The following is a 15,678-nucleotide window of genomic DNA, read 5'->3' as shown; positions in this document are numbered from 1 at the left end:
ATGTTTACACACCTCACGAGGTACCGATTTAAGGCTGAGTCGACCTGGTGGAGGCCCAGGACCGATTCAGATAATCGTTACTGGTGTTGGCTGCGAGTAGGAATCGAACTCGGGTCACCAGGTTTCGTAGCGCAGCACGCTAACCGTTACACTACCACTATACGGGGGAAATTCGTTTTTTTGTATATATATACATGTGTATATATACACAAGAATATACAGTAGGTAGGTGCAGCCTTGCAATTACTTGCACGCGCCACTTCTCGCAGAAGGCCTCCACTCAAGCGAGTTTTTGAAAGCCCTGTCTCGAGTTTACATTTTTATTTTGGCAGACTCTTGCCCACCTGGTCCGACCTCCTTGGAAGAGGCGGGAGGGGGAGTAGCACTAGTTGACCCCTCCACCTGCGACTGTCGATCGACCAACCCATTCACACTTGGGTTGGACGGAGGGAGCAGGATTAATTAAACGTGACCATTATATTCGTGGTTCTTTCGGTAAAGTCACCACGTAGAAGGGAAACAATGAAATAATACAAATATAAAACAATACAATTCTCACGACGTTTCGACTGCAACACAAGCAACCATCATCAGTGGAAACGTCGTGAGAATTTTATTGTTTTATATTTTTATTATTTTATTGTTTCCCTTCTACGTGACTTTACCGAAAGAACCAAGAATATAATATGTGACTGTTATAATTGTACTCTCCATTTTGCTTCGTTCTACTACGAAGTTTCAAGTATTTTTTCATAGTTATAATTACTTTTAATATTTAATAATTATAGGAGAATTTCACTATAATATTCTGAACATCTGCAGTTTTAGTTAGACGTTGAATATTTTCAAGTGAATTTTATGCTAAATTTTCCAACACCTCCTTTTTAATACATGTTTTCTTCTACAATATCAGAGTGCAGCGCCACATTAAATACGCACTACAATGACAATAGTTGAAAGTGATTTGAAGCATGTTTTATTTTCGAAATGGAAATATGGTTTTGGGGAGGGGGCAAAGCTTTGTGACGCCATATTTGAGGGGGGTCTGACTTTTTGTGACGCCGTGCGACGAGGGGGTAGGGGGGGTCAAGGATCGGCCAAAATCGCGTGACGTCATTTATGGACGGCCCCATACGCAATGACATATATACACACGCACGAGCCGTAGTATATTACACGGATGTGAGGCCGAAATTGACAGGTGACTGAACGGACGCTGCAAGAGGTGTTTAAATGGGCGCGTCGGGGTTAGGTAGTTTGCTTCATCTGCTCCTGAGGTCCAACCGGGAGATACAGTTAAAAGGGTTTCGTGGTTGATGTGAACTAAAGCCTAAGGCACTCTGAATGAGGGTTTTTGGACCGCGGCACGGCTTGCCACGTTATTGACTAACCGTTCTGCTCACGCTGGACCCCAGCCGCTAGAAGGTCGGGGTCTCCAAGGCTGATGTCATTGAGTCTGGCTCCTAAGCACTCAACACATAGCGCCTTGCACCACTCCTCTGCCTCCAGCTCTGGGTACATACACATACGTACACATAAACACGGAGGTTGCCCACATACACTTTTCTCTTTGCTATTCATTTTCTTCAACGCAGTGGCTGAGCAGAGGCGCAATGGCCCCGAAAGCATCAAACGGCCAACATAAAGAACATTAACAAAGCTGTAATAGATTATTAGAGGTACCACGTTTATTTAATTCGGCAAGGTGAGGGGCCATCCATTTCGTAGGTACGCAAAAATCTGTTCAAACTTGACCCTCTCCCACCTCCCTGTGCGCACGCGGACTTTTTACCCCCCCCCCCCACCTGCGTATGTACGCCTGACGTACCTCCCCCCCCCCGGAATCCTATAGAACGGCCGATATTTAATCGATCAAGGAGTAATAATATTAACGTGTTTAAGCAATTGAAGGCCAATGTAGACAAATTACTATCGAGGCTTCACCACACCACACCCCCCCCCCCTCCCCCACGTTTCCTATGCGTATGCACATTGTCAGTAGACCCCCCCCCCCCCCCCCATACGCAAGCGTACGCATTTGGGTTAACCCCGCCTCCCCCCTCCATGCGTACGTACTCAATGGATGGCCCCTTATAAAAGCGGTTGAGAAAAGAGATGTTACGGAATTCCCAAAGTCGAGCATTGTGAGGGAAGGGGGACTGAGAAATGTACGGTGCTCAACGGAGTACTCAAAATTTGATGGAGGAATCGATGAGTTACGTTTGCAGGAACAGTCACCATGGTTATTAGTGGTTGGGAATTGAACTTGGATCGCTGTTTGTGGTGCACTGCGTTATCTGCTGTATGAACACTCTCCACATTAGATGCGTCACCTCGCCTTATAGAATATTGCGTCTGCTTAACTATGTATTGGCTCGTTTTTTTTGCCGTGTACTTAAGACTGTTGGTTGGCTTGAAGGCCGGCTGTAGACTATCCAATTAGTGTAGCTGGCTCGCAATTTATGCTGGCGCTCATTGGTGGTCATTGGACAAGAGGATCCCAGGACATGAATTCACACAAAAAAAACAATTTATAAGAATAGACTATTCTGTACCAATATCATACATCAACTCTGAAAGGTGCCAACACATATTTAATAATAATAACAACAAAAAAACGATATCGCCCAGGTTTTGCTTGAAAAAATTACGAAGAGAGCAAGTGTGTTTTTGTAACCGACATCAATTAAAGTAATGACGTTCTACTGACCTTAACCAAATGGGGGGGGGGGGGGGGGGGTCACATTTCATTCGGCAAAGTCTGCACAGAACAGTTCTAGGAGATCAGCGTGGCTGCACAAGTTTAAAGGACCCTGAGCTCACCGGAGTCGCAGGAAAATATTCGTGACATCTCGTCGTGGAATATAATGGCCACCGCATGCTTTTTGGTGTCACGGGGCAATCGGCTTATGCTCCTCACATTGCTCAGCTCCGTTATCTGTAAGGGCGCGCACACACACAAGGGGAGCACACAGTTCCAATATGCAAATGCACTTACGCCTTAATGTCTGGGCAAGGGGTCAGGATTGTGTGAGTTTGTAATAAATAATGGGCGCGCTTAAGCACGGTCTTTTGTAAATAAGTCAAATGCAAACCACGTGACGACGACTGGTATAGTGGTGTTCTATAATTCAAGCATGTGCGGTTGTTTAATTTAATGAAGTGAATTTTGTTAAATTAGCAGATGGCTTTGCAATAGATTTGTCAACAACAAAAACATAATTTGAGTGATTTGTCTAGATGCCCATTCACAAAACGCCGTTTGTAAACTACGATGTGAAAATAGGTGCATTTTTAATACATGCAAGAATGGGGTAATATAATAAAGATTAACTTGCTTTCACAAATCTGGAAATTAAATGCCATAAGTCGCAATTTAACAATGGCTGTAATGGGAAGGTTGCGTATTGTCTCTTTTTAAAATACGTCTCGTTGTTTAACTATGCTGCCGCATTACCATTAACATCTAAATGTGGTTTAATAATAGCATATTAAATAATGAATAGAGCCGTAAAAGATTATTCAATTGCTGGCTTCTTTGGCACTAAAATAAAATGGCTTTAATTAAGAGGCTGTCCTCCAGGCACACACAAAATGTTTTTTTGGTGCTAAGAAGATGCGCATATTGGTGAAGCGGGCAGATAACGGCGCCCGGTAAAACACGGAACGGACTTCCTCACGGAACACGCGAGGTTGTTGTCTGTGTGTGTGGTGTGTGTGGTGGTGGGGGGTCACCTTGTGGTAATTGCTGAAGTACGCCGACCGTTCGTCGCAGAACTTCTCGATGCGACGGGGCCCCTTGCTCGATGCCTTCCTGAACACCATCCAGCAGCGCTTGTAGATCTGTGTCGTCAGGGGTCATGGCGTGAGCGCGAGACGGCAGGGACCGACGGCGCTGCAGAAGGGAGGAAGCCCTCTCCGCCCCACCGCCACCCCACCGACCGATGTTTTTGGGTTTTTTCGGGGGGGGGGGGGGGAGGATTTTATTGACGAATAAGAAGCGGCAGCGGCAACAGCAGCTTGTGTTGTATTCCAGAGGAGGAGTGTGTCCGTGTAAAACAAGACGTGCACGCCTGTCACACCTCACGATTTAGCACGGTTGGCTACATGCGGTGTGAAAGAAGTTCGATATATAGGAATAGGTTTCACCCTTTTAACTGGCACAAAAACTGACACCTTTATTCAAGGCATCATGTTTGCAATGACCACAACACAAGCAGTCAAAATGCAAACAAAAAAGACAACTCTGATAATAATATGCACTGTCCTTGAATTTGATTGGTCCACACCCGAGACAGCTTTTCTTAGAGCCTAGTCTCCATTGGTGTTTTTGTGCCAGTTAAAAGGGTAAAACCTATTCCTATATCTTGTTTCTGGCAAAGGAGGTCTCATAAGTTCGATATACATGCATACACACGCAATCATACCCGAATGAAAGTAAAAGAAAAATGTTAACACGCCTGCGTGTGAAATGTAGTAAATTTGTCCATAAAAAGGCACTATTGGTACATAAAAGCTTGGTGTTTATTTTTAATGTTATATAACAGAGGGATCGTACTACCACGAAGTGCATGACCCTATGCATGCATATATGACGGGTTTTTGTATACCCACTATCCTAAGATAGACTAATATCCAGTATATATACACACACACACACACTGTACATGATACATACGGGATGTCCCAGTAGTCCTTGTGTGTGCGTTGTGAAATGAAATTGCTCGATGTAATTTCCATCGCAAGGAGACATCACCGTTTTTGTGAACAGCAGGAGGGCATTTCAAAAATGTTTATTGTGCAAATTGCCAACTGCCCTGCTTCGTACACGCTGCACCCATGCATGAAATCACAAACTACCTCATTCCCCTCACTAGCCCCAGTAATGCACGGTAACTGTGCTTACTAAATGGCACGTCCAAACAAACAATAATAATAATACACGCCATGTGGATGTTCCCGTACACATTTATTTTCCACAAAGTAAAAGGTGCTGGCCCTCGTCTCGAGGTGTGTACCAGTGGCAACCCGTGGCTTGCGGCTTGTGCTATGAATCTGGTGATCCGAGGTAAATTCCCATCCAGTGGCTAACGATTGGTGAAGTATGGCCAAACAGCCCTCTGTGGCCAAAAGGTGCGGGGAGGCTTTCATCCAGCAGGAGATTGACAAATGGCTGTAAATTATTATTATTCAAATTTACCTTGTGTCAGAAAAATGCCACAGTGCTAACTTTGGAGTGGTCTTGCTCCATCAATAGGAAAACACGTGACACGTGGATGGTGATGGAGCGAACGGAGCGCTATACCATGCATGTTGCACTCATTATACAGGGTGACCCTCCACTAAGATGATAACGAAAACATTAAATAAACGCATTACTTTAAATTTAAAAAAATCATCCACATGCGTCTCTTCAGTCTGAATACACTTCTAAACTATATTAACACTCACCCGATACACTTTAGTCCAAATATGATCGTCGGTCTGGTTTTCTTACAAGAACGGGAGTTTTGCATATGAATAGGATATCAGTAAATAGATCACCTCCTGTTGCGTGGAACCTCCAAATGAGAAGTATTTTTAGCGGCACGTTCAGCCGTGTATGCTTTTGTCTGCTTGTCGCAAATGATGGACGAGGAATGACTTTGCAATCCCCACTCTCTTCACCTTTATTCAAACTGTTGGACACTTGTGTTATTGCTTTGTGACTCGCAGATGACAGTGAGATAGGCGGTGGTCAACTCGTCTTTTTATTTTTTGTGTTTAACTGGTCAATATACTGGCTTTTGGTTATTGTTGTAAGTGGAGTGATGGACAAATACAATGGTTCAAAATTAGAATGACAACAACGATACATTTTAAGATAAGTTTCTTCCATTTAAAACTTGCTCTATCCACTCAGGTCGAATGGTTCATTGCGTCTTGTAATGTAAGATACAGAGTATCCCACCTCTATAAATCCATTTCACCTTTCATAATGTCACTTATATGGGTTCAGGGATTAAGCCTTATTCTTTAGTGGTGGGTCCGTTAAAGTGCAGCGATGTATTTAACCTTCCATGTATTTTTTAGCAACAGCATACTCTCCCCCCCCCTCCCATTGTTTCATGTTCCTAGGCTGGTGCCATACATATATTTATTAGATAAAAGTGTATGCAAGCAGAGAACTGTTCATTTTCCGTATGAATAAAAGTTTTATTTAAGTGTGGAAATGAAATGGAGTTCTTCCTGTATTCTTTGAATCACAATGGTCCACAGAAACACGTAAAGAGTTTTTTTGTTTTAGTAATACTGTTTTAATGGATTTACCATTGCACTTGAGTAGTGCGTCGACACGCAGTCCTCTGGTGCACACACCCCCGCTCAATCTTGCACTTAAACCCCCTTCAAAACACCACGGCTGTGTGATTTGTGCTAAATATACACAAACAAAGGTATATTATCGGTCTCCGATGTCGAGGAATCGCAGCCTTCTACCGAATACATGTCCACTCACTATTACTGGAATTGGACGGCTAATCACTGAGCATTGGGACTTGCACTTGGACATTTACCAACAAGCAGATTTAACTCACTGTCAACATTTTAATGCCCCGTTCGTGCCAGCTGTCCACATATCTCTTGTCACCAAGATCTGTGTTGCCCATGCTCATGAATAATCGGACGGCTCACCGTTTTGGCTCCCACAGTTTTTGTATGAAAAAGTCGAAAAGTACCGAGCTTGGTGTCAGCTCTGCATGTTGCGTGGCACCGTTTGATGGATTATAATGCAACGCTTGCTATTATAGGTACTTCCAGCTGTGCGCAAACTAATGACACTATTATGGTAATACATTTTTATCTTTAATTCTCTGTTTAACTCTTCAAAGGAAACGTTTTTTTTCTCTCTCACATCGCCACATAAAAATATATATATCTCTGCTGTATAATACAGAATCACTTCCCCCCCACCCACCCTGTGGTGATCAGCTAATTAAGTCCACATGTGCACGAGGGTGGCACAGAAAGTTCTGATGATGTTTTGTATGCTCAAAACAGCAAGGTACCATATTCTAGATTTCCTTATTCCTTATTTATGATTCATCTATGGCAGCTAGGCTGCGATGAATGCTGAAAAATTGGAATGTCAAAACCTTGTGCTGCTGTAGAATTTTCGACACCCAGAGAAAACCGAACCGCAGGAAATGGACGGCTGCAAATTGAATGCGTGTGGGGACGATGCACCCACAAATATTCGACAGTCAAAAGGGCGGCTGCAAGGCTCTCTTTGTGGCGGGTCAGGGTGGCGTACAGATTCGGCGAAATGGGGGGGGGGAAAAAACCCGTCAAGGCTGCGTGAGACGCGGATTCGGAAGACCGCTCTGTTGCCCTTGCACAGTTGGCCGACATCCTTGGGCATCAGCGTGGGATCAGTGGAGACAATTCTTTTGCACGATCACCGCAATGACCGAGGTGAGCGCACGCTGGGTCCCCCAGAATTCTGACTTGCGACGTCAAGGGTGGCGCGTCTGATCACTTCCCCGTGACAATTTTAACCCCCGGTGAGGGCAGACCGAGGCAAATTTTACTTTATTCATTCAATTTATTCCCGGTGATGAGACCTGGCGCAGTGGTCATGGTACTGCACTCTGAACCTGGAAACCGACGTTTAATTTCTGGACACCGCTGACTTCGGTGGCGAGGTGGTATCTGTAATGAGACTGGCCCCAACCCGTCAACCAACCCACACTCACCGTGACTGACATGAGGAGGCCTACGTCCGGCAGTGGAATTACTAAGCACTGTATATTTCCTTTCTTTAGAAACAATGTTACGTGATACAGCATACTACACGACACGTATATTTATTGCAAATGGCACGGTGCCATTGTGTGTCGGATGCATGATGTGAGTTGATGAATCGCACAGTGTTTTAGATTCATGACGTCCCAGACAATGCAATAACATGTGGGTTTGCAGAACAGGTAGATGCAACTCGGCGTGAACAGTGGAGTTGGGTGCCATCTTGGCGAGATGTTTACTACCTCGCCTGGTATACAGGAGGTCATGGGTTCGATCCCACCCCTGACGCCTCTATATTTGGAGTTTGCATGTTCTCCCTGTGGCCGCGTAGATTTTTCTCTGGGTCCTCCGGTTTTTCCCTCGGAAATTAAAAAAAAACATCAATTTAGAGTATTTGGCTGCTATACATTTCCACATGATACGCCGCTTCATTCAGCAATCATTTGTGGCCAGGTCGCTTCTGAAAAAAAGCTACATTGCTCAGTGGGCCTTACCTAGTAAAATAGCAATGAGTTAGTAGTTAGCGCACTCTGCTATAAAGCCATCAACCTGGATTTATAATTTCTGGTCACAGATAACACCAGTGGCGAGGAATATTTGAACTGCTCTTGACCCCCACCCCCGAATCTGTACTCATGAGCATTGCTCGGGATTTGGGTTTGTCATTTATCCTACTCGGGTTTCAACTCAACTGGGATTGCACGCGGTAACGTCGCCGCCTACTGCAAAAAAGACTTGGCAGGACCCTCCTGAAAAAGAGTCGTGAGGCTTTCCCGCATAATAATACAGCAGTCTATGATTTTGTATGTGTAACGTACAATGTCGAACCGATTGGAGCGGTGGTGCAGTGGGGTTAGTGCCCTCCGCTGTGAACCCGGCATCCTGAGTTTGCATTAGGAGCTATGGCTAATAGCAGTGAAGAGCGAGATCAGAGCTGGTCCTGGGGCTTCCTCTTTCATCAACCTACACTGAGCAGTCTGGCGAGGTTTGGTCAAACTGCCCCCATAACCTCCACCTTGTAGTGTATTGACTTGGCTTTAAATTCACATAATTATATGTTGCATGCAATGGGCTCATGGGGCATCTATACACAGCCACGAGCAGTCGCTAAATTCACCACAACGTTAAACAAATAATTGGTTCTTCAATCGTGACCCTGAGTGAAACATTTGATTTATTAGATGTTTTATTTATTAATATATCTCAACTGGAAAAATCCCCTGAGGTGGAACATCTCATTTGCAAGGCTGTCCAGGGTGTCGATCCGCAAACGCGTAATGACACGTGTACACACACATTACATCTAAACAATGCATTCGGCTGTGCGAATATCGGTATGGTGACGGTCTTTGTTTTGCTGAATCCACTTCTATGTACACAGCCGTCTCGGCACTGCCTATCTGCTTCTTTCCTTGACCTACGTGTTGCTGTTTTCTATGACAATTTTCTCCATCTTCACGATTGTTTGTCTTTTTTTTTATTCACGTGTACCTCTGTGCATCTTGATTTTGTGTGTGTGTGTGCAGTCTCTGTCCTCTGCTGTTTGTGTTTGCATCAGATATTTCTGTGGAAGGCACAGGTCTCGGGTGCAACATCTCATTTGCAGTGTGGATTGTGGGCCCACCGAGGCAACTGTTATGGATACAATGGGCAAACCTGCGTGAAGTATTCATGATATGACAGTGGTTGTGAAAGAGGAGACACGGCATGGTAAACTACTTTCTTTAAAAAAACTGATTTATAATGCAAAAATGTAATGACCACAATACTGGGAACTACAACAGGTAGTACGGTAACAAATTAATTAATTTTGGTTATTTTAATAATTAAATGACAAACATCACAATATACTTTATTTGGTCAAAATTACGTGGATATATTTGTAATGCGTTCATGGATGATTGCATGTTGCAGGAAAGATATTTCGACAATGAATATTTTTGTTGGTTTCTGCTCTGCGATACCGCACTGCATTTAATATCAGCTCGCGGAATAACCAGTCGTGTGAAAAGGACCACTCGTGCTCGTTGCTATGCAAAAAAAAAATCATTTTTCGCGTGCATAACGTCCGCGTGGAGAGGCGCACAGGGTGACGGTGGTGATGTATCCATTGATCTGAGAACTATATTACATTTTGTATGCGCTGTGCACGTTTTTTTTTTCTTTCTCGCAATGAGCTTTTGTGTCTGCATTTTGCACTTGCAGTCGACTTTCGCTAGAAGTGCAGTGGTGCGTGACTCGTTTAAATTACGTCAAAATGATTCACTTGTTCAGGAGTGTGCGCCGGGTAATGTGGTGTTAAAATTGGGTATGGCTATAGAGCAATCAGTCTTACGTGACTAATTCTTTTTAGGAGTCAATCCATACTGCATTCATCAAAGTAAGGAAAAATATTTGAGGAGACGATGTAATTAGTCGCTGAAAATCGCAGCATTGCAATTATTCTGCAGGTCATAATTATGGTTTATTACTATTATTTGCCTTATTTGACGAAATAAGTGACATTGCTAAAAGTGTATTTGTAAACTGAAGAGTGATACAGATGAACAACACCCCCATAAAAGTATGAGGATATACTTTAAATAAATAATGGATGCCCCCCATGGTGTTATGGTTACCGAACTGGACTTACAATCGAGAGGTCACCGGTTTGACCTCCCGGCACGGTGGCTGAAACAATGGGCACGTTGCTTAAATCTGCCTGCCTCCTGACCACCCAGCAGCATGAAGCGTACACGATAGCAAGTTGCGTGTTGTGGGGTAAAAACTGCCGGCGCGCCTGAGACGTCTGGCCAGCATGGAAGAGCAGGCCAAATGCCCTCTGCGGTTTCTCTAGAACTCAATCTAGTGGACGCCCTTCTGCAGGCAGGGTCGTGAGTAAGAAACTGCAGGGCCACACCTTTACCTCTTGACTACATACGAAGGGCCAAATTGTGCATAATATTATTTTGGATGCGGTGCACGTCGATGTTTATGGCCAGGCTTTATGGTGTGCCATCTCATGGGTGGGCATTAGTGCGATACTGGCCACACACGGACGTGCCCGCTGCCTCGGTGCCCTTTTGATGATGGAGTGTGTTTACAGCAGCGGGTGAAATGTGAAGCGCTCGTGCGACGCGGAATATCTTCTTCCAAAATCCTCTCGGATGTTTCGCACCTGTCATCGCAGGTGGGGGGAATAAAAGCCAACGCAAAACGTCCATTCTCCCGTAGTATTTGCTGCGGGTGAATGGCATGGCCAGCCCTGAAAACGGACCGTGGTTAAAAATCGCACTTCGTTGTCATCAACGTGCCGGCATCAAGGAAACTCAATCGGGCACCTAACCACGTTGCACGTTTCGTAAACAATAACTCTCCATGGCTAATCACTGCTTCGTATGGAGCCTCACAATCACCGTGTACAAAGCGAGAAGGTGGGTGACCGTTTATGGCTGGCGTATTGCATGGTAGGTGGTCATGTATTCAATCATTTTCATTTATAATAAGAAACACGGATTAATATGCTTTGAAAGTGTGTGTTATCCCCAACTTTATCTCCGTTATGCTATTGCCATTATGTCATGAGACAAATAATCCGTGAGGATATCTCCCAGAGCATTGGCAACCCACCTTAGTGTTTGGAGAAGTGTCTGTGGAAGTGCATATCACGGAATTACTCCCTGAGATAATATCTGCAGTATGCTAGCCAAACTGATATGTTTAAATCTCAGAGCTGGAATTTAGGCAAAATTAAGTGCAGAACCAAATTTAATGTAAATGTTATTTACGCATGACGTCGTTGCGAGCTAGACCCAGTAACATAATGGTCAACTCCTTTGAAGCATCGTTACGAGTATTTAACAATGCACGGAGTTTTAATCCAGGTTTGCTGCCTCTGTAGAAGGCACAGAGCTCCACGAAATAATAACCTTCACACTCACACCATATAAAACATTTATTATCATCATTCTGTTTACTTTGCAGTTATTGTAATCTATATGGGCGAAAGCGGCAAAGTAAAATTGCCCATGCGTGAACTGCAATCGTGACTTTGAAGCAAAAAGCCCCGCTCAGGCTGGTTTGGGTGTGTAATTGAATGATCCCAAACGTTCATGATGGCTTTGTGCTTGACATAACCATGGGCTGGGCAGGGCGATCTGATTCGTACCGTGTTGACGAGCACAAGTTTTCTTGGGACACGTCTTGACGAAAACGAGATTAAGCCTTGGCTTGTTATCAGCCTTTGTCAGCACCATAACACTACGCTGCTTTGTTGAATATTTATATTGGCCATGTTCATTTATAGTCTTTGGTAAGGATCCATTATGCAAATGACTGTGCGATTATGCATATGTATGTGTGTGAAACTACCATGTGCAAAACTATGAAATAAGTACAATCTGATTATGCATATATGTTGGGGATTAATTTAAGCGCTCTCGGAATACATGGAACGAATAATGAACTCAAGCGAGTTGTGGTGCAGTGGTTAACGGAGTCCGCTATGTACCGAGCGGCGACCCTGAGTTTACATCCCAGCAACGGCTAAGAGCGGTGGAGAACGATATCGGAACCAGTCCTGTGTCTCCCCGTCCACCAACCTGCACTTAGCAACACGGTGAAAGTATGCTCAAAACAATTCCCATGACCCACACGGGCTTGGAGAGGCCTTGAGTCGGTGAATGACAAAGGTTTGGAAATTGACATAATACACTGAACGATACCTGGCAAGACATTCCTGGAGGACTGCATTGCACGTAATAGACAACAGTATTTGTTAGCAGAGAAGGCACACAGGATCTTTGTATTGCCTTTACCTCCTGACCTTTGCGCGACGAAACTATTGTGTCACTTGGTCTACCGTGGAGATTAATTAGTGAGGAAGAAGGAGCAAGATCCAATTTTTAGGATATCGACTCTGAATTCTAATGAAAGGTGTCGGTTTTTTTTTAAGTCACCGATGCTTTATATTATTGAGCCAATTTTTCTAAGACAATGTCGGACAGTGAGCGTCAATGTATAATCAGCCGTCTATAGTATTTGACCTTGACCTGGAAATTGTTTGGTCCAACAGCAAAGTGTGCTCAACCTGTGCGCGCACATGTCCATGGCATTATTCACAAGTGTCTACAATCCGTCGACCACAGCAGAATTGCAAAGGGTTTGTAATTAAGGTCCCACCTTTTGAAGCCACGGTTTAAAGAAATTTGAAACCCTCGCATTTCTGTGTAATTACCTGCCGACTTGTCCACATGCAGCTGCCTAGACGGCGATAAGCCAGTGGTATAATGGGTGGCACACGGGGCTTGCAATCCGGAGGTCCTCATTTCGATTCCATCGTCCAGCGTCTCCAACCCAATAGTATAAATGGGTACACCGAAAATGTATTGATCGGCAGGGCATGTGTGGTAGGGTGTGAAGTGTGCGTATACCCACTTCTTTCAACATTCTTCTGGTGAATGTGGAAGAGGAGACCAAATACCCTTTACAGCGTTTGCTCAAGTGGAGGCCCTTCCACCAGCGGTGGCGTGAGAAAGAAATTCAGGGCCAGCACCTGTAACCTATATAGCAGTGGTCAGCGAGTCACGACTTTGAGTGCCCGTCTTGACGTGGGTACACGTGATACTCAAGTCTTTCATGTAGGGTCGACTTGATACGGTGATACTCCATTCTGTTGTACGATATAACGACTACAAATCGTGTTGTCCATTTTTGCTAAATGTCAGTACAACGCGATTGACATTACGGGCGGCAGCACGTAGCAGTGGGAACATTCGTGCCTTGTAGCAAGAAGACCCTGGGTTCCAATCTTGACTCGGGTGCCTTTCTGCGCAGAGTTTTTGTTTTCCAAACATTTCTGCGTGAATTTCCTCTGGATTTTTTTAAGTTTCCATGCATAGCTGAACTAAAATTCGCGACACTTAACTCGTACTGGACGAAAAAAATCACAACACTAAAAAAATTGCCGCCCCCCTCCCCCCCCCGCATGGCAGGACCCTCCGGAAAAAAAATCTTCTTGAGACGAGGCGCGGCTCTTCCCTGTGTGATGCTCATTAATAATAATAATAATTGTTGCTCATTTACGTTTCCCAGAAATATTTTATTTCATGATAATATATTTATGAACCGACAACTCAACGTCGTTTCTAAATGTGTAAAATAAACAAATTGTTGCAGTGCCTTGCGAAATGTTTTAAACTGTAATTAACGCCATGGCAGTTGTGTGACGTGATATTTTTTTTGCAGGTTATTTAATTATTCGTTTATTTTCTGCATAACTGATAGCATTTCCCCGCACCTCCGATGAGCACGGTTGGCCACGCGTGGTGCGAAAGAATTTCTACATGCATACATGTGCGTTACAAGCTTTAGAGATTGTAATTGTTTATACAGACTCATGGCAGGGCTTGCATTGAGTCGACTGCAACTGTGAAGAACGGTTAGATCATCTTTATTTGTACTGGACGTATAGCAAAAGCACAAATGCAATAAAAATGTGAACTACAATTACAAAGTCGTGGGAAACTGATATCCTTATAATCGTAAAAGAGTGAAATATGATAACGTTTTCATAAAAATGTATATCGCGGCAACCTTTATTAAAGTGGATTGCGTCTCAATGTTAGGACAGAACTCACTCGTGCCAATGTGATGATGTACTGCAGTGGCCTAGCGTAGGTCACACGAGCCAACATTGCTTGAAAACTCATTTTTAAAAAATCAATTTTACTTCCTTGCAAAACAAAGGATGGTCATTTGTGATTTTATGTACCTTGATTTCTGTTAGCTTTTTTGAACCTTGCCCCAACTTCCAATGAAATGTTGATTTACTCTGCGAGGTATTTATGGTTCTGACATGTTCGTAATTTTCTCTCTGGAGATGTGAATCAGTGTCTTCGAACGAGTCTACACTTGTTACACGTCTTGAGTTGTATTTTAATCTTTGACTTTGCCTGTAATTGGCTTTATTCTCTCTGTGGCAGTGTTGAGGTGTCACTGGCTTGGTCTGAGATCTATTTCCTGTGTTAAATTTACTTAGAAAAACGAAAGAACCTTGTTGGAGTTTATCCATGCTGATGCAGTTAATGTACTTTATAATCTTATTTTTGTCCTGCTTGGCTATCAATGTTTAAATATTTGAATAACGTTTTCAATCGATGCATACTGTGCTCGAAGACACAGATCGGAAACGATGACAACTGTAGGAAAGCTCAACAGTGTGCAAGGAAGTAAGGAGAGATCCATGCTCAGCAATATACCTCGGGATGGGAGAAGTGTGGGGGCTACCGTCCCCCACCATCACCGAATTGTCGGGGCCGTTGTCCCCCGACTCCCCCGCTACATTCGTCCCACTACCCCCCGGCTGTTCTGTGAGGTCCGGGCTACCGGCCTCCACTTCCTCGCCCCCCTGTACCCCCGACTTGGTTGCTGACCGCATCGGCATGTTTCAATCGGTGAGGCCGCCTGCTTTACGCTTAACGACGCGCTACGCTGTTCAGTGGCGGCGTGCCGCGCGGTGAGCGCGCTCGCAAAGTAAAACCCCGTCCCGCACGTGAACAAACAGGTAAAAGTGCGGCACCACAGAAGCACATTGGTCAGGGTATGTTACAGCACACGTCGAAGTGATGGCATCCAGTGGAGGAGACTGGTGATGGAATGGGAGCCAAAGTTGGGAGAATTGGCCCGAGAAGGGTGACCACTTCCAAGACCGAGCGGAGAAATTGGCCATTTGCAGGCGGCTCGATTTACAGTGCTGTGACGTCACGAGACTGCAAGAGGTGTGGTGACTCTGTCGGGAGACTTCCATCCAGCAGTGGATAGGTCATGGACATGACAGGAATAATGCGTGATGATTTCAATTGGCTACAACCATGCACACCTGTGTCTGTTCACCGCCCCCACCCCCCCATGCTTATT

General features: G+C 44.4%; 1 protein-coding gene across 1 annotated transcript in view; it reads right to left on the bottom strand.

The window, feature by feature from the left end:
• The window catches only part of LOC116944144 (docking protein 6-like), a 66,240-nt gene that overhangs the window by 17,659 nt on the left and 32,903 nt on the right, over window positions 1–15,678 (bottom strand). Inside the window, exons 3-5 of the mRNA XM_032957614.2 lie at window positions 3,736–3,843; window positions 2,824–2,938; window positions 1,392–1,511 (exon numbers count right to left, since the gene is read on the bottom strand). Of these exons, the coding sequence (XP_032813505.1) occupies window positions 1,392–1,511; window positions 2,824–2,938; window positions 3,736–3,843 (343 nt within the window). The remainder of the gene's footprint in view (window positions 1–1,391; window positions 1,512–2,823; window positions 2,939–3,735; window positions 3,844–15,678) is intronic.

The sequence above is a fragment of the Petromyzon marinus genome, chromosome 20, assembly GCF_048934315.1.
Source record: "Petromyzon marinus isolate PM22_M1 ecotype Great Lakes invasive population chromosome 20, UKy_Petmar_22M1.pri1.0, whole genome shotgun sequence".
NCBI classification, from domain to species: domain Eukaryota; kingdom Metazoa; phylum Chordata; class Hyperoartia; order Petromyzontiformes; family Petromyzontidae; genus Petromyzon; species Petromyzon marinus.
This window is presented reverse-complemented; position numbering and strand designations above follow the sequence as displayed.